Source organism: Pleurodeles waltl, chromosome 6 (genome assembly GCF_031143425.1).
Source record: "Pleurodeles waltl isolate 20211129_DDA chromosome 6, aPleWal1.hap1.20221129, whole genome shotgun sequence".
Classification (NCBI taxonomy): domain Eukaryota; kingdom Metazoa; phylum Chordata; class Amphibia; order Caudata; family Salamandridae; genus Pleurodeles; species Pleurodeles waltl.
In genome coordinates, this window is record NC_090445.1 from 25765613 (window position 1) to 25787809 (window position 22197).

At 46.7% G+C, this 22197-nt stretch overlaps 1 protein-coding gene across 6 annotated transcripts in view; it reads left to right on the forward strand.

Annotated features, from left to right (window-relative positions):
• Positions 1-22197, forward strand: part of PRRC2B (proline rich coiled-coil 2B) — a 635269-nt gene that overhangs the window by 408756 nt on the left and 204316 nt on the right. For 4 of the 6 annotated variants that reach the window (XM_069237079.1, XM_069237083.1, XM_069237084.1 and 1 more), the window contains 5 exons: positions 7158-7237; positions 18346-18429; positions 18897-19001; positions 19380-19572; positions 20016-20113. In XM_069237079.1, the coding sequence (XP_069093180.1) occupies positions 7158-7237; positions 18346-18429; positions 18897-19001; positions 19380-19572; positions 20016-20113 (560 nt within the window). The remainder of the gene's footprint in view (positions 1-7157; positions 7238-18345; positions 18430-18896; positions 19002-19379; positions 19573-20015; positions 20114-22197) is intronic. The other 2 variants (XM_069237080.1, XM_069237081.1) reach the window with 2 other exon arrangements.

Sequence of the window (22197 nt, forward strand, 5' to 3'; positions counted from 1 at the left end):
AAAAAACACAACTACATGACAACCCTAGACCTCAAAGACGCATATTTCCATATACCAATACATCAATCACACAGGAAATATCTAAGGTTTGTATTCAAAGGAATACATTACCAATTCAAAGTATTGCCTTTTGGTTTAACAACCGCTCCAAGAGTATTCACAAAATGCCTAGCAGTAGTCGCTGCACACATCAGAAGGCAGCAAATACATGTGTTCCCGTATCTAGACGACTGGCTAATCAAAACCAGTTCGCTCACACAATGCTCAAACCACACAAATCAAGTCATACAAACCCTCTACAAACTAGGGTTCACCGTCAACTTTGCAAAATCAAACATTCTGCCAAGCAAAGTACAGCAATATCTAGGAGCCATAATAGACACGACAAAAGGAGTAGCAACGCCAACTCCACAAAGGATCCACAATTTCAACAGAGTCATTCAACACATGTCTCCAAACCAAACAATACAAGCAAGAACAATACTACAGCTCCTAGGCATGATGTCCTCATGCATAGCCATTGTCCCAAACGCAAGACTGCACATGAGGCCCTTACAACAGTGCCTCGCCTCACAGTGGTCTCAAGCACAGGGTCACCTTCTAGATCTGGTGTTGCTAGACCGCCAAACTTACCTCTCGCTTCTATGGTGGAACAGTATAAATTTAAACATAGGGCGGCCTTTCCAAGACCCAGTGCCACAGTACGTAATAACAACAGATGCTTCCATGACAGGGTGGGGAGCACATCTCAATCAACACAACATAAGAGGACAATGGAACATACATCAAACAAAACTGCATATAAATCATCTAGAATTATTAGCAGTTTTTCAAGCACTAAAAGCTTTCCAACCAATCATAACCCACAAATACATCCTTGTCAAAACAGACAACATGACAACGATGTATTATCTAAACAAACAAGGAGGAACACATTCAACGCAGTTAAGCTTGTTAGCTCAAAAAATATGGAAGTGGGCAATCCACCATCAAATTGGTCTAATAGCACAGTTTATTCCGGGAATCCAGAATCAGCTGGCAGACAATCTCTCTCGAGATCACCAGCAAGTCCACGAATGGGAAATCCACCCACAGATTCTGAACACCTACTTCACACTCTGGGGAACACCACAAATAGACTTATTTGCAACAAAAGAGAACGCAAAATGCCAAAACTTCGCGTCCAGATACCCACACAAGCAATCCCAAGGCAATGCCCTATGGATGAACTGGTCAGGAATATTTGCTTACGCTTTTCCTCCTCTCCCTCTCCTTCCTTACCTAGTAAACAAATTGAGTCAAAACAAACTCAAACTCATTTTAATAGCACCAACGTGGGCAAGACAACCCTGGTACACAACACTGCTAGATCTGTCTGTAGTACCACACATCAAACTGCCCAACAAACCAGATCTGTTAACGCAACACAACCAACAGATCAGACACCCGGACCCAGCATCGCTGAATCTAGCAATCTGGCTCCTGAAATCCTAGAATTCGGACACTTACAACTTAGCCAAGAGTGTATGGAGGTCATAAAGCAGGCCAGAAGGCCATCCACTAGGCACTGCTACGCAAGTAAGTGGAAAAGATTTGTTTGGTACTGCCATCATAATCAGATACAACCACTAGACGCAACTCCAAAACATATAGTAAATTACTTGCTCCATTTACAAAAAGCAAAACTAGCCTTCTCTTCTATTAAAATACACCTTGCAGCAATATCTGCATACCTGCAAACTACCTATTCAACTTCCTTGTATAGGATACCAGTTATCAAAGCATTCATAGAAGGGCTTAAAAGAATTATACCACCAAGAACACCACCTGTTCCTTCATGGAACCTAAACGTGGTTCTAACAAGACTCATGGCCCCACCTTTCGAACCCATGCACTCTTGCGGAATACAATTCCTAACCTGGAAAGTTGCCTTTCTCATCGCCATTACATCTCTAAGAAGAGTAAGTGAAATTCAAGCGTTCACAACACAAGAGCCTTTTATACAAATACATAAAAATAAGGTCGTCCTACGACCTAATCCAAAATTTTTACCAAAAGTTATTTCACCATTCCATCTAAATCAAACGGTAGAACTACCAGTTTTTTTCCCACAGCCAGATTCTGTGGCTGAAAGAGCACTACATACATTAGATGTCAAAAGAGCATTAATGTACTACATTGACAGAACAAAAAACATCAGAAAGACTAAACAGCTATTTATTGCATTCCAAAAACCTCATGCAGGTAACCCAATATCAAAACAAGGTATAGCCAGATGGATAGTTAAATGCATCCAAATCTGCTACCTTAAAGCAAAAAGACAACTGCCCATTACTCCCAGGGCACATTCAACAAGGAAAAAAGGTGCTTCAATGGCCTTTTTAGGAAACATCCCAATGCAGGAAATATGTAAGGCAGCCACTTGGTCTACGCCTCACACATTCACCAAACACTACTGTATAGATGTGCTATCCGCACAACAAGCTACAGTAGGTCAAGCTGTATTAAGAACTCTATTTCAGACAACTTCTACTCCTACAGGCTAAACCACCGCTTATGGGGAACTAACTGCTTACTAGTCTATGCATACCATGTGTATCTACAGCGACAGATGCCATCGAACTGAAAATGTCACTTACCCAGTGTACATCTGTTCGTGGCATCAGTCGCTGAGATTCACATGGACCCACCAACCTCCCCGGAAGCCTGTAGCAGTTCAGAAGTTACCTTCAATTTTGTACATTTGTATATATATTATTTAATCCTTTAATAGGTACATACTTACATTTTTCATTGCGCGGGCACTATTACTATAGTACAACTCCTACCTCACCCTCTGCGGGGAAAACAATCGAAGATGGAGTCGACGCCCATGCGCAATGAGCACAGAAGGAGGAGTCACTCGGTCCCGTGACTCAAACACTTCTTCGAAGAAAAACAACTTGTAACACTCCGACCCAACACCAGATGGCGAGCTCATGCATACCATGTGAATCTCAGCGACTGATGCCACGAACAGATGTACACTGGGTAAGTGACATTTTCATTTTCTATAACAAAACCTATTGGCTGGATTTGTCTCTGAGTGTGTGTACCTCATTTATTGTCTATGTGTATGTACAACAAATGCTTAACACTACTCCTTGGATAAGCCTACTGCTCGACCACACTACCACAAAATAGAGCATTAGTATTATCTATTTTTACCACTATTTTACCTCTAAGGGGAACCCTTGGACTCTGTGCATGCTATTCCTTACTTTGAAATAGCACATACAGAGCCAACTTCCTACACAAGGGCACTAGTCCACCACCATAATTTCATCCTAGATTCCCTGACCTCCACCACATTCAGACATCCCCCTCACACACCCCCTCTTTCAGTCTCCTGAAATCCATCTACTCTTTCTCGCACTGACTCAGATGAGGAGTTTTTATGAGATGGGACCCATATTTGGAGCCTCTTCTTCCTGGGAATGGGTGAAGACCCTTAAATACTGTGCAGTTGACCCCCAAGGTAACTGACTTACAATCCTACCCAGTGAAACCCTTGCGCAAACCTGGGATTCATCATTTTTAAATGTTCTATCTGATGGGAACCCTTTCCAGTCTACAAGTGGACTAGCTGCTTTAAAATATCAAAAGGTGTACACTGCTAAAGCAATGGGTGCTATGCAAACTCAACAAGTCTGCCTTTTACCTACACAAACAAGATGGGTCTCAAACTGTTTCAACGCTTAAGACGGGGATACCAGCTACAGCAGCCATTTCATGAGTTGTACAATTCCAAAATCTATGGAAGAGGTGGCTAAAACTGCACAGGTAGAGGTGATTCCTGTATGGGTGCTTCTACTACCAAACAGTGCTTGACCCCCCACCTCCCTGATCAAACATCAGATGGAGGGCTCTGAGCGAAAATGTATTCTTTCCACAGGGGGACGAAATAAACTCCAACAAGTGGGTGCTCTCAGAAGTTCTGCAGTAAAAACATGCTGCCTCATCAACTCCCAATGAGTCCAGAGCATATACGACTATTGCAGGGCTAAGTACAGGCGGTGTTGAAACAACTGTCCCCTGCTCATCAGGGACAGGGGTGTGTACTCCCTGTGCTTCCCCATCCTGAATAAGCACTGTACTTTGGGACCTACCCTAGACCTCAGGCCGCTGTATCAATGCATCCTGTCAGAACATGTCATAATTACCACATTACGTGATGTCGGTATGCTGCTACTCTCAGAAGGCTGCCACCCTCCCCCTCAAGGACCCCTACTTCCACTTATACACATCTGGAGCATCACTGCTACCTCAGTTTTGTGCTAAGTGGACAATACTATCCGTTCAGAGTTTTGCACTTCAGGTCACAGTGGCACAAAGGTATTCACCAAATTCTTAGCTGTGGTGGCATCACACCTGCATGGTGATGCCACTTACATGTTCCCACACCCAGGTGATTGATAAGAGCAGCAGTCTCCAGCAGTGCTTAGCACAGACTCTCGTAGCAGTGTATTACGCGAGCTAGTGGTCACTGTCCGTGCGAAACAGTCTCATCTTCAACCTCACCGAACTTGACATTTTTAGGAGCTGTTAAACACTGCCAGCCTACCCTACCAAGAGGGTCATGGCATTTCAAAATCTGCTGTCTGTCATTTCTTCCTCTTACTATAAGGACTGTGATGAAACTGTTTAGGATCATGGCTTCATGCATCTCATGCAAGATTACTTATGTACCCACTAAAGGAGTGTCTAGCGAGGCAGTGGTCCAGAGCAGTGTCAGTGAGAAGAACCAGTGCTGGTGATAGACTGCCCAGTAACAAGCTCCTTTCTTGAACACTAGCTATTTCTGGACCGTGAACAGCAGCTGACGATGCACATGGATTCTTCACTCCTGGCTAGGGCTGCACACCGCAGGTACATGACTGTACGAGATACCTGCATGCAGAAATAACAGGGTTGGGATGTCAATTGCTTGATGCTGACAGAAATCCATTTGTCAGTCTGAGCATTTTCCACCATTATTCAGGGAAAATCAGACCTAGCAAGGGAGGAAAACATGACTGCTATATATTTTATCCTTCGCCCCAGCTTTCAGCACTGCTGTAAACAGTTTGACATTCGGCAACCACATTGAACTCTTGGCAAAGAATCCGTTTGGAGTGGAGAATAACTTTGTGGATCTCTTGAGCAGGACACATCAGCAAGTACACAAATGGGAAATTATTCCCTTGGTATTTCAAAGGTACTTTCAAAGATGGAGCACACCCACAATCTATGTTGGCCATAGTTAAACTCAAAATAACCAAAGCTTCGCCTCTAGATACCCACACCTAAAGTCCGTAGGCAAAGGCATACAGGTGAATTGGTCAGGGATCTTCCCTTACTCATTTCCTCCAGTGTCTCTTAACCATATGTAGTGAGGAAGATGAGGGAAACATCTGTGCCCCTCATTCTGGTTGCACCAGTTTGGATGAGACATCCCTGGTATTCGATGCTACTGGAGATGATCATCCACACAACTATGAACAGACCTCCTCACACTGCCTCAGGGCCTACACAGACATCCAAAGCTCAGGAAAATGAACCTGTTATCTGCGATGTGATAACTAGATCTTTGTGGATAGCATGCAAATTTCGTCTGAAATGTGCAAACCTACCACACAAGCTTGCTATGCTCCAAAGGGGAAATGTAGCCTTACAGCTGCAATGCAAGATATAATCTGCTTCTTACTGTACTCTCAGAAAGCAGGATTAGCGTGCAATTCCATATGCCTGCACCTAGTGGTACAAACCTACATGTAGAGTGGGCATTTGTCTCTTAAATCTGTTGTGAAGGTTTTCATGGTGAGCCTCAAATGAGTAATTCTTCCACGAAATCCACTAGCCTTCGATCTCAATGTAGTATTGACGAGACTATGGGGGCCTCCTTTTGAGCTCCAGTACTCCTGTGAAATGCTATTTCTGTCACAGAAGGTTGCCCTCATCGCCTCTCACTGAGAAGAGTCAATAAGCTGCAGTCACAGACCTCGGAGGAATCCAATGATATTGGTCCCCAAGTAGAGGCTTGATTTTGAGAATAAACACTAAATTTCTTCATACGTCATTTTACACTTTCCACATACACAAGACAATTGAGGTGCCACTTTTCTTCCCACGCCCTCACACAGCGGCAGAAAGGGTATTAGGCGCAATGTCAAGAGTACCCCATCGATCAAACAAAATTTCGCAAAACAAAGCAGCGGTTTGTTGCATTTTTAAATCCTCACCTGGGAGTCCACATTTCTATGTGGGTACTCGATCCTGTGAAGGGGCTTTATTTGGACAAACTGCACTAAAAACCTTGTTCCACAAATCTGCAACATCTCGCCACTGCGTATGGGAGACACTGTTTTCCAGGCTGTGCACACCATGTTTATCTACAGCGACAAATTCAACAAAGTCTATTTGTATCCTACAGTTCTGGAGATTTACATATGCTCTCCCATTTCCCCTGAAGAGAGCTATGATTTGCAGTGTTTTAATTCTTTCCTCCCAATGCAGAGGGCATAGATTTCTCTCTTCACTGCACTCCACTCCACTGAGAGTACTCACCCACTGGACGGAAAACAATTTGAGGTGGAATTTTTGTCCTGGTGTATTGTGCGATAAGAAGGGAGACACTGAGTAACTCTCTATTGAAAGCTTTTTCAAACAAAAGCTTGCAAGCGTCCTTGCCTAACTCCAGATGGCATTAGTATGCACAGCATAGTATGCCACAGCACTAAGGGCTACAAAAGCACAGATGGTCACATGGTAAGTAGCGCTTCCCTTTCAACTGCGTATTGTTGTTTTCTAATGTAGAGTATATTTTTACTTTGAGATATTGAAATGTTGGAGGAAGCACTTTGCAAATGCTGACATGGTGGGAAAGAACTGCCAGGACCATCTAGTCTGCCTTTCTAGCATTTAAAATCGACGCATTCCTATGTTCCTTAGTTATTCCATTTTCTTCACCCTGGTTTTTTCTACTGTAAAACAGCACAGTCCTTAATTAAGTTACTCAGGAACCCAGCGTAACCATTGAATAAAGCTGTACAACAAGCAGAACTGGGTAATTGTAACTTTGAAGGGGTTTGATTGGCATCAGTTATTCAGCCAGGCTAATTGTTGCGTTCGCTCTACAGCTCTGTCATCGCAATCCTGCAGCGATTCATGGAGTAAACCTGGAAATGCCTTTACCAGTTCTGAATCTAACTCTACAGAGGTAAGGACTATTTGAAGCTGAGTAATGTTTTGCAGTCTCATAACACAGAATTTCTGTTTTTTCTTTCCCTCCCATTAAGTGGTCTACTCTAGGTCTGAGTGAAGGAGTGAGACCAGCTGTTTCTGATGGATACTTTTAACTACAGATTCCTCACCTTAGAATGTTCACCACGTGGCAGGCTAGATTTGGACATTTTTCATCCCATGCTCCAGCGCACTGCTATGGGGTTTCGTGTGGCTCTGTAATGACTCCACATCGCCCAAGGTGTGACAGAGCAGAGCCTCATCATAGGGCACGGACATAAATGTATTTAATTTTGCATCCTCACAGGCAGATTCAGAGCTCCGCTCGCACTTTTGTTGCTTTTCTAACATCTTGCAAAATAGTTTTATAGAGTGCAAGGCAACACTTTTCCCACAGAAAACAGGCTTCAAGCCATACTTCAACTGCAGGAAGTAGATGTTGGTCTTGGACCCACTCAAGATGCATCTTTGGTTTTGGGACTTGGGAACCATGAGTAAGGCATGTAGTAAGTGTGCCCTCCTGAGCCGTAGGATGATGAGACTGGCCGAAAAAGTTGTATGTTCCAGAATACAAGTTGCAGCCGTCGTATAGGTCGCACTCCAAGTTGTGGACCCAGACTCTGCTGCAACCATTCATTTTCGCACTCTAAGCCCCAATGCACATCTACGTGTGAAAGCAAGCATATGAAAGCGAAGCAGGACTAGGCCCCATCCCTCCACTCTCCCTTCTGAGAGAAGATGCTAGTGTCCATTTATAAGTGTTGCTTACCGATCACTGAACTGATCCCTCAATTGATTCTCAACATGCCATGAATTTCCCAAACCTTTGTAGACCCCACAGCTAATTGAGTCATTCAAAGGGGCCATACTGCAAATTTCAATGCACTTCTACCTCCACCCATTTCCCCCAAATCCCCCAACCACTGCCATGCACCTTTCTGGACCTTAGGGAACTGTAGGGGCCTCCAGCTGGTTTCTCCCAGGCGTTCTGTCCATTTGGGGCCCATTACACTGCCAGTACAAACTCCAGTACAAACTTCCACTTACCCCCACTATCCATCATGCTAGTTCCTCATGTCTATCCACACTGTGATGATCCAGTGCTAAAGCCAGCGTCTTACCACAAGCCTGACCGTTGTGGTGCTCTGAAAATACAAACGTGCAGCCATTTGTCATGCTCTTAGAAATCTAACCCTATGCCTCTGCTACGCTGCAACTACCAACAGAAACACCATTATCTTTTGGTTTGGACTCTGATCCTGTGCCAGAGAAGGGGACACTCCAGGATAGTAATGGGGCATGGCTAGTTCGTCTATTATTAACTTTGATGATACCTCTGACATTGATTTACAAAACGCCAGTGGGCTTTAACGAGCTTGACACACCACATGGTCCACCTGTGAAAGATAATCTCATTTGCAGTGGTGATTCGAAGGGCTGCCAGAGCACTAGATTTAGAGCTGTTCTCCATTGAGACCAAAACAAATGTTCTGACAGAAAACTTGCAGCCTCATAATCAACATCTCAGCCCTTACCTCCACTTAATGCCCTCACAGATATTCTGATGTCCGCTTTGTTGAAACCATTTTCTTGCCTGCCTGTGAAAAAGCTGGTGGCCAGGCATCATTTTCAGGTGCCTGGTGACCTGGATTTTTGCACCAAAAAAACCAACTCCAAGGGCTTATTTTGCACACTTAGACCAGTACAGTATATCCTATTAGCCCTCCTCTGGATAAAGGATCCAAGAGGAATGATGCTTTTGGCAAACATGTTTTCTTCCAGCAGTCTGGCACTGCAATCTGTGAATGCAATCTGTCTGCTGGCTAGCCAGTCTTGGACTTATTATGACAGGCATCCAGGGAGCACCTTAGAGGTGCCTCCTAAATCCTACTAGTCCTCTAATGTGCTGGCTAACTGGTATCGACCAGCCTGCCACCACAGACCTGTTCTGACCCCCTCGAGGTGAAAGCCTTCGCTCTGAGCCCAGAAACAATGCATGCTCGTGAGGAAGGTGTTATCACCTCCTCCAGCAGGATGGCTAGTGAATCTGCATAGCAAGGCCAGGGACCTTTGGTATGCGACCCTGGCTTCACCCAGGCCTAGGAGTTGCCACCCCCTGCCCCTGAGGCCCATTTGGCACCAGCACAGGTCGGAAATTAACTATGCAGGTAGATGTGGCACACTACAAGTCTAGTCACACCCTTTAGGTGGGCAGCCCGCTGTACTCCACGAAAGAAGGGTTCCACCATCTTGTTTTTGGTGGATCTATGAATTCTGGGACAGTTATGCCCACTCTGCACAGGAAGTGGTTATATAGGGTGTAAGGAAATGGCTCCCTGTTGCAATTACCCCCCACTTTTTGCCTGATACTGATGCTGACTTGACTGAGACGTGTGCTGGGACCCTGCTAACCAGGCCCCAGCACCAGGGTTCTTTCACCTAAAATGTACCATTGTCTCCACAATTGGCACAACCCTGGCACCCAGGTAAGTCCCTTGTAACTGGTACCCCTGGTACCAAGGGCCCTGATGCCAGGGAAGGTCTCTAAGGGCTGCAGCATGTCTTATGCCACCCTAGGGACCCCTCACTCAGCACAGACACTGCTTGCCAGCTTGTGTGCTGGTGGGGAAAAAAATGACTAAGTCGACATGGCACTCCCCTCAGGGTGCCATGCCAACCTCACACTGCCTATGGCATAGGTAAGTCACCCCTCTAGCAGGCCTTACAGCCCTAAGGCAGGGTGCACTATACCACAGGTGAGGACATAGGTGCATGAGCACTATCCACCTACAGTGTCTAAGCAAAACCTTAGACATTGTAAGTGCAGGGTAGCCATAAGAGTATATGGTCTGGGAGTCTGTCAAAAACGAACTCCACAGCTCCATAATGGCTGCACTGAATACTGGGAAGTTTGGTATCAAACTTCTCAGAATAATAAACCCACACTGATGCCAGTGTTGGATTTATTTAAAAAAATGCACACAGAGGGCATCTTAGAGATACCCCCTGTATTTTACCCAATTGTTCAGTGCAGGACTGACTGGTCTGTGCCAGGCTGCTGCTGAGAGACGAGTTTCTGACCCCATGTGGTGAGAGCCTTTGTGCTCTCTGAGGACAGAAACAAAGCCTGCTCTGGGTGGAGGTGCTTCACACCTCCCCCCTGCAGGAACTGTAACACCTAACAGTGAGCCTCAAAGGCTCAGGCTTCGTGTTACAATGCCCCAGGGCACTCCAGCTAGTGGAGATGCCCGCCCCCTGGACACAGCCCCCACTTTTGGCGGCAAGTCCAGGAGAGATAATGAGAAAAACAAGGAGGAGTCACTGGCCAGTCAGGACAGCCCCTAAGGTGTCCTGAGCTGAGGTGACTCTGACTTTTAGAAATCCTCCATCTTGCAGATGGAGGATTCCTCCAATAGGATTAGGGATGTGCCCCCCTCCCCTCAGGGAGGAGGCACAAAGAGGGTGTAGCCACCCTCGAGGACAGTAGCCATTGGCTACTGCCCTCCCAGACCTAAACACACCCCTAAATCGAGTATTTAGGGGCTCCCAGAACACAGCAAGATAGAGTCCTGCAACCTAAGAAGAAGAGGACTGTTAAGCTGAAAAACCCTGCAGAGAAGACGGAGACACCAACTGCTTTGGCCCCAGCTCTACAGGCCTGTCTCCCCACTTCTAAAGACACTGCTCCAGTGACGCTTTCCCCAGGGACCAGCGACCTCTGAATCCTCAGAGGACTGCCCTGCTCTAGAAGGACCAAGAACTCCCGAGGACAGCGGCTCTGTTCATCCAAGACTGCAACTTTGTAACAAAGGAGCAACTTTAAAACAACCTGCGTTTCCTGCCGGAAGCGTGAGACTTGCTACTCTGCACCCGGCTCGACTTGTGGAGAACAAACACTTCAGGGAGGACTCCCCGGCGACTGCGAGACCGTGAGTAGCCAGAGTTGCCCCCCCCCCCCCCCCCCCCCTGAGCCCCCACAGCGACGCCTGCAGAGGGAATCCAGAGGCTCCCCCTGACCGCGACTGCCTGCTCCTCAGATCCCGACGCCTGGTAAAGACTCTGCACCTGCAGCCCCCAGGACCTGAAAGATCCGAACTCCAGTGCAGGAGTGACCCCCAGGGGGCCCTCTCCCTTGCCCAGGTGGTGGCTACCCAGAGGAGCTATCCCCCCCCCCCCCCCCCCCCTTGCCTGCCTGCATCACTGAAGAGACCCCTTGGTCTCCCATTGCTTTCTATTGAAAACCCAACGCTTGTTTACACACTGCACCCGGCCGCCCCCATGCCGCTGAGGGTGTACTTTCTGTGTGGACTTGTGTCCCCCCCCCGGTGCCCTACAAAACCCCCCTGGTCTGCCCTCTGAAGACACGGGTACTTACCTGCTGGCAGACTGGAACCGGGGCACCCCCTTCTCCATTGAAGCCTATGCGTTTTGGGCACCACTTTGACCTCTGCACCTGACCGACCCTGAGCTGCTGGTGTGGTAACTTTGGGGCTGCTCTGAACCCCCAACGGTGGGCTACCTTGGACCCAAACTTGAACCCCGTAGGTGGTTTACTTACCTGCAAAAACTAGCAAACTCTTACTTCCCCCAGGAACTGTTGAAAATTGCACTGTCTAGTTTTAAAATAGCTATATGTCATTTATGTGAAAACTGTATATGCCATTTTGCTAATTCAAAGTTCCTAAAGTACCTACCTGCAATACCTTTCATTTAAAGTATTACATGTAAATCTTGAACCTGTGGTTCTTAAAATAAACTAAGAAAATATATTTTTCTATACAAAAACCTATTGGCCTGGAATTGTCTGAGTGTGTGTTCCTCATTTATTGCTTGTGTATGTACAACAAATGCTTAACACTACTCCTTTGATAAGCCTACTGCTCGACCACACTACCACAAAATAGAGCATTAGAATTATCTCTTTTTGCCACTATCTTACCTCTAAGGGGAACCCTTGGACTCTGTGCATACTATTCCTTACTTTGAAATAGTGCATACAGAGCCAACTTCCTACATAGGGGGAGTAGTCATCCAGGGTAAGTCGCCTTTTAGCTGTTACCCTACACTCCCCTACACATCCTTAAGTTCCGTATTTAGGTGGCCCTGACACCAGAAGAACAGATCTGTCTGTCTGACTGAAGAGAGAAGACAAAGAGCAGAGGAAGTGAGAACTGCAGACAGCTGGTGGACTTTGGTGCAAAACCCTTCCTGCTTACCGGCTCCTGTCCTGACAATCATGACAACCCGGCTCCAGAAGCCTTGGATGGCCTCCAGCACTTCAAGCAGCACCCCCCTTGAGGTGGAGGAGTCATTTCCCTGGATCCTGGACGCACCAACTGCAATGTTCAGATGACTGTTTTGCTGACCACCGTGTCCACCGACACAGCTGCTGCCCAGGAGGAGGTCACCGAGCTCTGGCGGCAGGACGACCCCAAGTGAGAATACCCCAGGACTTACTGGAGCCGTCCTGTGCAAATACCTGGGCTACCTGACCCCTTGCAGCAACCAGTGCTTGTTTAAGACCAGACTGAACTCCAGCGCCACAACCAGATACCAGCCGTAGAGGAATGTCTCCATCGAAGAGGCCAGCACAGAGCGTGGACTAGCTGCCCTGTTGGCACCTTGATGCAGGAGCACCCATCGACCATAACCTGCTGCACCCGAGCTCCATGGCAACCAGCTGTGTTCCCTTGATCCCAGAATCCTAACTGAGTCCCCTGTTGGGAGCTCTTGGACTTGTCCCCATGTCCCCCTCTGCTGCCTGTTCCCACCAAGGCTCCTGACCAATTCAGCCCCTCGGCACCTGGATGACTCGGGGCAGGTAAAACTGAACTGCTGGTGTTTCTTGTGACCTTGTTTGCCTAGCACCTGATGTCCTAAAGGGGACCCCCAAAAACCAACTGCAAAGATCCCTGGGCAGTAAAAGTACTTTACCCAAAAGAAGTCCTCTTTCGTATAAAAACGCATTTGAGTGAATTGTTACTTGTAAAAATCTATACACTGCAACAGTACTTATCTTCTTTTGAAACATTCTACTCAAACTACTACATTTTTCTAAACATTGGCCTGGAGTTTCTTCTTGTCACATTTATTGACTGTGTTCAGCAAATTCTTAGCACTACCCTCTGATAAGCCCAAACTGCTCATCCGCACTACCACAAAAGAGAGCATTTGGGATTATTATTTTAACCCCTGTAAAGCCACTAAGCGTCGCCTGGAATATCTGCATAATGTCCCCTTACATTCGGTACACTAAATAGTCAACTTCCTACACCACCCAGAACAGATTGCCCACAGCCTCTGGCATGACTCCTGAAGGTGTAGTTTGGTCATCAAGGATTACTAAAAAGATCAATGGAAGTTCTAAAAAGTCAGAAAAGCTGCTACAAGAAGGCATTGCACCAGTGATGAACTTACTCCATTTAGCTGTGTAAGGGAACCACTTAACGACAGCTGGGCACAAGAGACTACCATTGTCTGATACCTCGGACGCCTTCTAGATGAAGGACTTTCTCATGCGTATTCAAAAAAGTTGTGGCAAGAAACTTCTTCTGAACATAAGTGTAGGAAGCGGTCTCTTTATATGATCTATCAAAATGAGTTATATAGTTGCAAAAGGAATGCAGATTTGCAGGTCATTCAGTTGGGTGTGGTGTGTACATACCTTTCCCAGAGCAGGCTTCGTTACTGACCGCCTGAGAGCAAAGGCGCTCACCCTTGAAGGAGGGAGGGGGGAGACTGTTTGATGGTGGCAGGCCGGCTAAAACTAGTCAGTCTGCACACTGGTAGTTGGTAGGTTTTCAGGGGGTACCTCTAAGGTGCCATCTGGGTGCCAGTATTAATAAATCAATCACTGGCACCAGTGAAGGTTTATTATTACGAGATGTTTGATACCAAACATCTCTATCTAAAGTGAAGCCCTCATGTAGGTGGGGAACTCGTAGAGACCATTGTCCAGCAAATCGACAGACATAGCAGCGGCATATCTGCTCTTGCTGATATGCTTTCAGATATATTATACTCCACTCTGCCCTAGGGCTCTAAAGCCTGCTGTAGAGGTGACTTACATATATTGCATGCCTTGTTTAGGGGACACGGCACACACTTGTGCTTTCATTTTTTGCTGCACCAAGACATGCAGCCTGCATTTGCTAGTTGAAGGGTCCCTAAGTGTGGCACAGTACATGCTGCAGCTCTTGGGTGCCCTCTATGGTTCCCAGACCTTACAGAGGGACCAAAGGTTTTGCCAATTGGGGAACAATTGCACAGTTTTAGGGAAAGATCTGGCACTGGGGACTTGGTTCACAGGAACCAAGTGCACTTTCAATCAAAATTCCCTCTATGGGGCAAAAAGTGGGGGGTGACCATGTAAAAAAGGGCCACTTGTCTACAATCATTAATTAAGCGGTTTCTAGAGGGGACAAAAAGAGAAGCCTTGCTAAGATCGGCACCCATATATTTATGGAACTTTAATCTAGTACTCAACTAGTTGATGAGACCACCCTTTGAACCCATGCAGAGCACGAAACTGAAATACTTAACATTTAATTAATCTTTCCCATCACACTCCTATAACGAATGAGCCAACTATAAGCTCTTGCTACACAATAACAGATCTTACAGGTTCCAGGGAGCAGCAGAGAGGACAAATTCAAAATGTATGCTCACAGTAATCTCACACCTCATGTTAACCAAGCTATACAGTCTGCAGCAGTTTTTAAAATCACAAGAAGAAATTTCACTTTATACACTGTCCAAAGGGCAGTCATGTAAAGATGTACCACTTAAAAGAAACTCTGCAGTACAGAACGGAGAGTCTTTTATTTGTCTGTTGTGAAGCAGCTAGCAAAGGTTTTCCAGTAACCAACAGAACCATTATGGGATGGATATTTCAAAGGACCAACGTTTGACTTTGGAATAGGACTGTGCAAGACTGAAAGAAACCAAAGGTGGATCCTGACAGAAGAGGTGCAAATGAAGGGGACCAGGCCTAGTTTGAGTTGGAGTATCCGGTTGTGGCAGGAGCCACTACTCACCCTTCTGGAGTTACAGGACCAGGTCTATGGTGAAGACGGCTGTCCAGCACTGGAGCTGGAGAGAAATCCCAGAAGTGATGCAGCCGATGTCCCATGACTGAAGAGGAGTTGCAGTCGGTCAGTAGTGTGGAAAAAAAACACCAACACGCCTTGGCAAAGGCAGGAGTTGCAGAAGAAAAGTTGCAGAGCTGCTGGGGACCTGAAAGTTCCAGGGGGACTCAAACCAAGGAGGGGAGTCCTAGGTGACCCTCAGCAGTGAGAAGAGTCCGAAGACAAGGAGGCAGCCCCCACAGGCAACTCCCAGGCAGAAGGCACCGGAGTCTCGGTGAGACACACACTGCACACCCAGAGAGGAGACCCACATTGCTGGAGCTGCAGGCAGGAGACTGTGCTTTGCAGGGAGGAATGCTGGAGACCGGGGCTACACGGAGACTGAAGATCCCTTGGAAGAAGAGCACACAAGCCTTGGTTGCTACAAGAGTCATGGTGCACAGGGGCACTGTCCTGGAGGAAGATGCAAGAGCTCACAGTCTACAGAGTTGAACAGTAGGTAGAGAGGACCTAGGGGAGCCCGCCATGTACCACCACCACCTTTGTGGCAGTTTTTCCTGGAGCTGGATGGCAGAAGATCCCAGCAGCAGACGTTGTTGCCTTGGATGCCTGTGGATGCTGGGGAGGGACTCCTTTGCTCCACTGGAGATTCCTTCTTGGTTCTTTGGTGTAGTTGAAGTCTTGCTGACCCAAGAGGATGCACAACAGTGGAATTGTTGTAATTGCTGGAAGAAGCCAGAGAAACAATGTTGCAAGGTGAGATCATCTCAGGAGTTGCAGGCTTGTTTGGTTCCTGTGAAGGCCAGCTGCGGTTCCGGTGGCCCGAAGCAGAAGAGGTCAATGCAGCGGAGTCCTGGTGGAGTCTTGCTTGCTGAATCTGTGGACCTACCTGCAAGGGAGTCCCTAAATAGCCCTAACTGGGGGTTTGGTCACTGCAGGGTGACCACCTATCAGAGGGGGCCACTGACGTCATTCACCTGTCCTGACCAGCCAGATGCTACAAGGGGCTCTGCCCATCTTGTTTGCAAGATGGCAGAATCAAGGGCCACCTGGAGGAGCTCTGGGCACCACCCATGGGGTGGTGATGGACAGGGGAGTGGTCACTTCCTTTGTGTGCTTTTGCACCAGAGCAGGGACTGGGGTTCCCTGGACTGGTGCAAACTGGGTTATGCAAGTAGGGCACCAAATGTGCCCTTCAAAGCAAGCCAGTGGTATGGGGAGGCTACCCCTCTCCAGCCTTGTAACACCTATTTAAAAAGGGAGAGGGTGTTGCATCCCCTTCCTCACAGGACAACCTTTGTTTTGAATTCCCCTACTTGAAATGGTCAAGCAGCGGAGAGCAGAGACCTGTCTGAGGGGCTGCAGCAGCGTGGGCTGCCCGCCAACCCTGGAAGACTGGCAGGAGAAATACTGGGGAGTTCTCTAAGGAGCCCCCAGAGTGCATCAAATCATGCCACCAATACTGGCATTAGAATTGGGTATGATTCCGACATGTTTGATACCAAACATGCCGAGGTTTGGAGTCACCATTATATAGCTGGATCAGTTAGTGAGTGACCTGTGGCCAGTACATGGGGAAATGGAGCGGGAGTCCGTTGGGGCACCTCTGCTCATGCAGGGGTGCCCTCACACACAGGAACCTTCACCGTGACCTGGTGTAGTGGCCAGCAGTGAAAGGGTGCATGCACCTTTTCACACAGGCTGCAATGACAGGCCTGCAGACACTGTTTTTATGGGCTCCTATGGGTGGCATAATACATGTGGTAGCCCTGAAGGGGATCCCTAGGGGCTTCGAGGGGTGCAACAGTATGGCAGTTGTGGGGCTTAAAGGATACCAAATTTAGAGGTGAGAGCACAATTACTGGGGTCCTGGTTAGCAGGATCCCAGTGACAGCAGTCTAAACACACTGATAAACAGGAAAAAAGTGGGGGTAACCATGTCAAAAAGAGTGACTTTCCTACAACCACTTTTAGTATTAAATGCACCGTTAAGAATTGTTCATGCTCCACATCTGAAGGTGCACAAAGGGTAAAGCTAACAAACTTGTGTTAGCTCACAAGTGTGACTCTTGAATTCAGCTCTGCTCCATCACTTCCGGGGCGGTGTGGAGCCAGTGCACAGTCGCACAACACCTAGTGGTCCACAGGAGCACTGCTATGAAGATAAATCTCCAGATCCAGCCTTGAAGTATTCTAGGATAAGGAATCCGCAGTTCGATTATCCACCAGAAAGAGCATTACCTAGAGTAAGTAACATTCACTGAACTGTGAAATCTCTTCCTGATTCACTTGCTGTGCATAATTCCACGTGGATAGAGTCCTACAACTCACTGTAATGTCGACATAAGCCCACGTGTCTATATAATTTACATCTTAGATTGTTTTTCCACTGCTGGTTTTGTTAACAGCTACTAAAGTTTTAGTTGAGACTGAACATGGCTATATGGAGGGGGACAGGTGTCTGAACATCAAATTTCAGTTTGGTTGAAGGGTATTCCCTACAAAAACTCTATAGCAGCGTTTTGTAATCTGAGCACCCTCTTTAAAGTCTGTCTTACCCAGGAGTGAAGTTGGTGGAATAAAACTTGCAGGTTTAAAGGTTCAGGTAGTATCATAGTACTCAGCTTGTAAAATTGTCGGGTAAAGATCTTGAAAATGGAGCACATGGCAGAGGAAAGGACATTGTTACTCATTTTGATGATTTAGGGTCCCCTCATCTGCAAGCATTGCAAGATGTTCATCTATCAGCAGTTGTCATGCTGTCCTAATCGCTGAAGCGTCATTCCCAGTAGTGCCTAGTGATGAAGGCCACCTCTTGAAGATGGATTTGGTATTGTGGCATGGCCCACTACCCCAGAAATAGGATGTGACAGTTGCATGGATGTCAGTAATATTTGAACCCCAGAGGTTTGATCACTGAGGTGGAGGTGAATACATCTCGAAAGAGGTGTGACCAAGTGAGGGTCAGGATTGATCCGTCTACATATCTTCATTTTAGGATTCAGACTTCAGCATACCCCAGAGCTCTTCCTCAGGAACAGCAACTAATTCTGTGAAGATGCAGGACACGCTGGTTAGTAACGTAAGTGTAACCTTGCCCAGTTTATGCTACCTCTGACGGAACAGCCTGGTTGTCATTGCTTCTGTATATCAGGGTTTGTTTAACATGTTAAGTATTTTGTTTTGTTAAAAATTGGCATTTCTTTTTATGATCTGCTTCGGGCTTGATGAGACTAGTGGGGCTTCAGACACAGTCTCCAGAGAGACCAAACTCGAGATTTTCTGCTTGAAAGACCGGTGGTCTCAACCCATTACGGCTTATACCTGTTCACTCTTAGAGCTGGAAGCAAACATTCCCGATCCAGCTGGATTTCCTAACTGCTAGAAGTGTGCAGCTGTAGTGAACACAGGAGCAGCTGCATTGCTTTCAGGTTTTTTTTTAGGCCTTTTGGGGTTTCTGTGGTTTCTGCACTTCACTGGGGAGGGTTGTGGGAATTGTATTGGCTCTGCAAGAAAGTGTTTAATACACTGTTCATTTAATCTTTGCAGGCAGGCTTATCACAGTCCATTCCCATCCTTCGCCGAGAGCACCACCTGCAGCAGGGCATGAGTCTGAACCCCATGTCCTTCCCTACTGCGGAGCTCACTTTGAAGGTTTGTTACTGCAAGACTAATTGTCTAAGTGATCATTGATTTTTGTTTCAATACATTCTGCTCTTGCTGCATTGGGGAGGGATTTATCAGCATGCCAAATACTTGGCACCTTTTTTTAGTGACTGTTGTGTTAACTGTCCAGAATGTCCCCATTAACCTTGTTAAGTATTTTAGCACTCTTAAGTGTTATTTCCAGAAAATGGCTCAGGGTAGATTTGCTGGCAGACAAGTAGAAAACTAGTACAGCAGGTTGTGCTTGCTTTCACTCAAGCGCCTGCTCATACTTGGTCTGTAGTGGTTTCCAATCTCCCTTATGTAAGCATTCTAGCGTCAAGTGTGGCGGTTCCTTTTTACAATTTCTTGCTTCTTGCCTCAAAGATGGAATCCGCACGCAAGGCTTGGGAGAACTCACCAAGCCTACCAGAGCAGAACTCACCCGGGGGCCCGAGCTCTGGAATCCAGGCACCTTCCAGTGTTGGCGCTTCCAATGGAGTTAATTACAGTTCCTTCGGAGGGGTGTCCATGCCCCCGATGACTGTGGCGTCGGTGGCTCCATCTGCATCTATTCCAGGTAGCTCTAGTTTGCTTGTAATTGATGATTGTTTGGTAGTTTGATTACTTTTGGAGGAGCAGAAAGCACATGCAGAATGCTCCCAGCAGCAAAGAAGACTGTTGAACCTTCATCAGCTCCAGTAAAACGTCAGAAGTTGCTTGTGAAATGATTCCCATATTGCTGCCTTGTGATCTATGCTATGACACCTTCAGCCCAGCGTAATACTTTAGTCAACACTTTGCATGCTGTTACATGTTTGTAATGGGAAACCACAACTAAACTCTTCATAAAGTAGGTTCTGTTGCCTAAATATCCAGTGCCGACATCCTGATTGTTGAGTAGGTGGTCAATCTAGAACCTGACAACTTCTAGAGAACCTGCTCTGGAGCATGTTTTTCTTCTTTGCCAACACAGATGTTAAATAAATGTAAGTTGATATCTCATGTTTGCGTGTCTTCCAGGCAACCATATCACACCCCTGTATCTTGATGGCCATGTGTTTGCAAGCCAGCCTCGTTTGGTTCAACAGACAATACCTCAGCAGCAAGGCTATCAACAGGTAAGAGCTGGAGGTACAGAGCACGCTTCCTGCCTTTCAAGAAATTGTTTTAAAACCCCAGAACCTTCTGAGGGACATATAGCAAGTAGGGCTATGAGGGTGCATAGCAGTTTAAGCGGTTTATCATCTCCAGATGCCTACACTGCTCCTAGTGAAATTCCAAATCTCCTTGACACAGAATACCTGCGTTAGCCTCAACTAATTAGCCAAAGAAAAATCACCCTTCAAGCTGGCAAGATGGGGTTCAAATGGCCAAAGGGTCCCCTTTGCGTTAATCATTTAAAGTTTTCATGTGTTAAGGATCAGTGGTTTAAAGCAGCTTTCCTATTTTAAATAGACTCATTTAAGAGAGAATTTCCAAAGTCCATGTTTTTCCTTGTTTGGTGTCCATTTGGTGACTGTGCGTCCCCTCTGATGTCACTCGCACCCACAAAGCCCTCTCCATGGTTTTCCATCTTCAGATTCTATTTTTCCTCAGAGTTCAGAAGCAGGACACAGTGGTTTGATGATCAACCAGAAAACATCAAATAAGTTTGAGGAAGTCAGTGGGAAAAGTGTGTTTTTTAAAAAAAAACTTTTTTTTTTTCCTCGAGGTTTACAGATATTGAAGAGCACTGCACATCACTGTAAAATGTTTTTTACCTGGTGCTTTGACCATGTGGGTCGGAATGTAGGAAGCTGGCTGTCTATGTAAGGTACAGAAGTATGGGGACATTATGCAGATGGTCCAGGGAGACCCTTATTGGCAGACAAGGGTGTAGGATGCTGGCTCTTTATGATGTATCAAAATGAGATATATCTTGCAAAGAGTCCAGGGGTTCCCTTACTAGTGGACAAGAGCTTGCTCTAGCAACCCCAAGGTGCTCTCTCAGGGGGTAGTATGGTCGAGCTGACTTAGGCTTATCAGAAAGGAGTGTTAGACATCAGGAACTACACACACAGTCAATAAATGAGACATACGATTCAATAAGTAGATCCACACCATTTTACAAAAATAAGTAATTTTATGTTTTGGCACCAGAATAAATACGATCAGGTGAGTAAGTTTTGCTAGAATAATCTTAACAGTTGCGTGAAATTGAAACTTAAAGCAATTTTTGGAAGCTCCAGTGTTATCCTATGGAGGAAAAAGAAATACTGCAAACTGGTCCTGCACGTCACTGTACCTAACTCCTAAACTTAAGGAAGGTATTGGGCATGGGTCAGGACCACACCAACAGATTACACCATGTGGCACTTGGGCTGCCAGGTGTAGAGGTGTAGTACGGCGTTGGGTGCTCAATGTTAGTCAGTGGGGATTGGTCCAGTTACAAAGAGGCTGCAGGGTTTGACTGGAAGTCCAGTCGGGGTGAACCAAGAGGTGAGTTCAAATCTTGAGATGCTCGGGGACACCTTAGGTCCCCTTCTCCACAGGCCAGGTGTCCTAAGGCATCAGGTTTCCTCCAACGGGAGCACTCAAGGTTGATGGGGCCTGCAGGCAGTGACAGGGAGTCCACTGTGGACAAGACCATGGTAGGCTCTGTCTTTGGAGGGCTTGAGGGACCATGTTGACACCATTGGCCCATTTCACCTCAGGCTAGGCGGCACAGGTGCAGTGGTGCTTTCCAATGTTGGGTTTTTGCAGTCTGGATTCCTCTTGGGTGTCTTGGGATTCCTGCAAGATGCAGGGAAGCAGCTCCGCTGTTCCACAGGAGTTCATAGGTCTTTGAAGGCAGGCAGTCCTCCCAGGCTTTGAGTCACAGCAGCTTGTGGGTTGATTCAACTTTAGCGCAAATTGGTGGGAACAGCAGGCGGCCAGGGCTGGGGCCAAGTCAGGGGCTTCTTCCTCAGTCCTTGCTTTTGCAGCTCTTGGGTGTTGTAAGGAAATGCCTCCTTGGCATGGTTGCCCCCTGACTTTTTGCCTTTGCTGATGCTATGTTTACAATTGAAAGTGTGCTGAGGCCTGCTAACCAGGCCCCAGCACCAGTGTTCTTTCCCTAACCTGTACTTTTGTATCCACAATTGGCAGACCCTGGCATCCAGATAAGTCCCTTGTAACTGGTACTTCTAGTACCAAGGGCCCTGATGCCAAGGAAGGTCTCTAA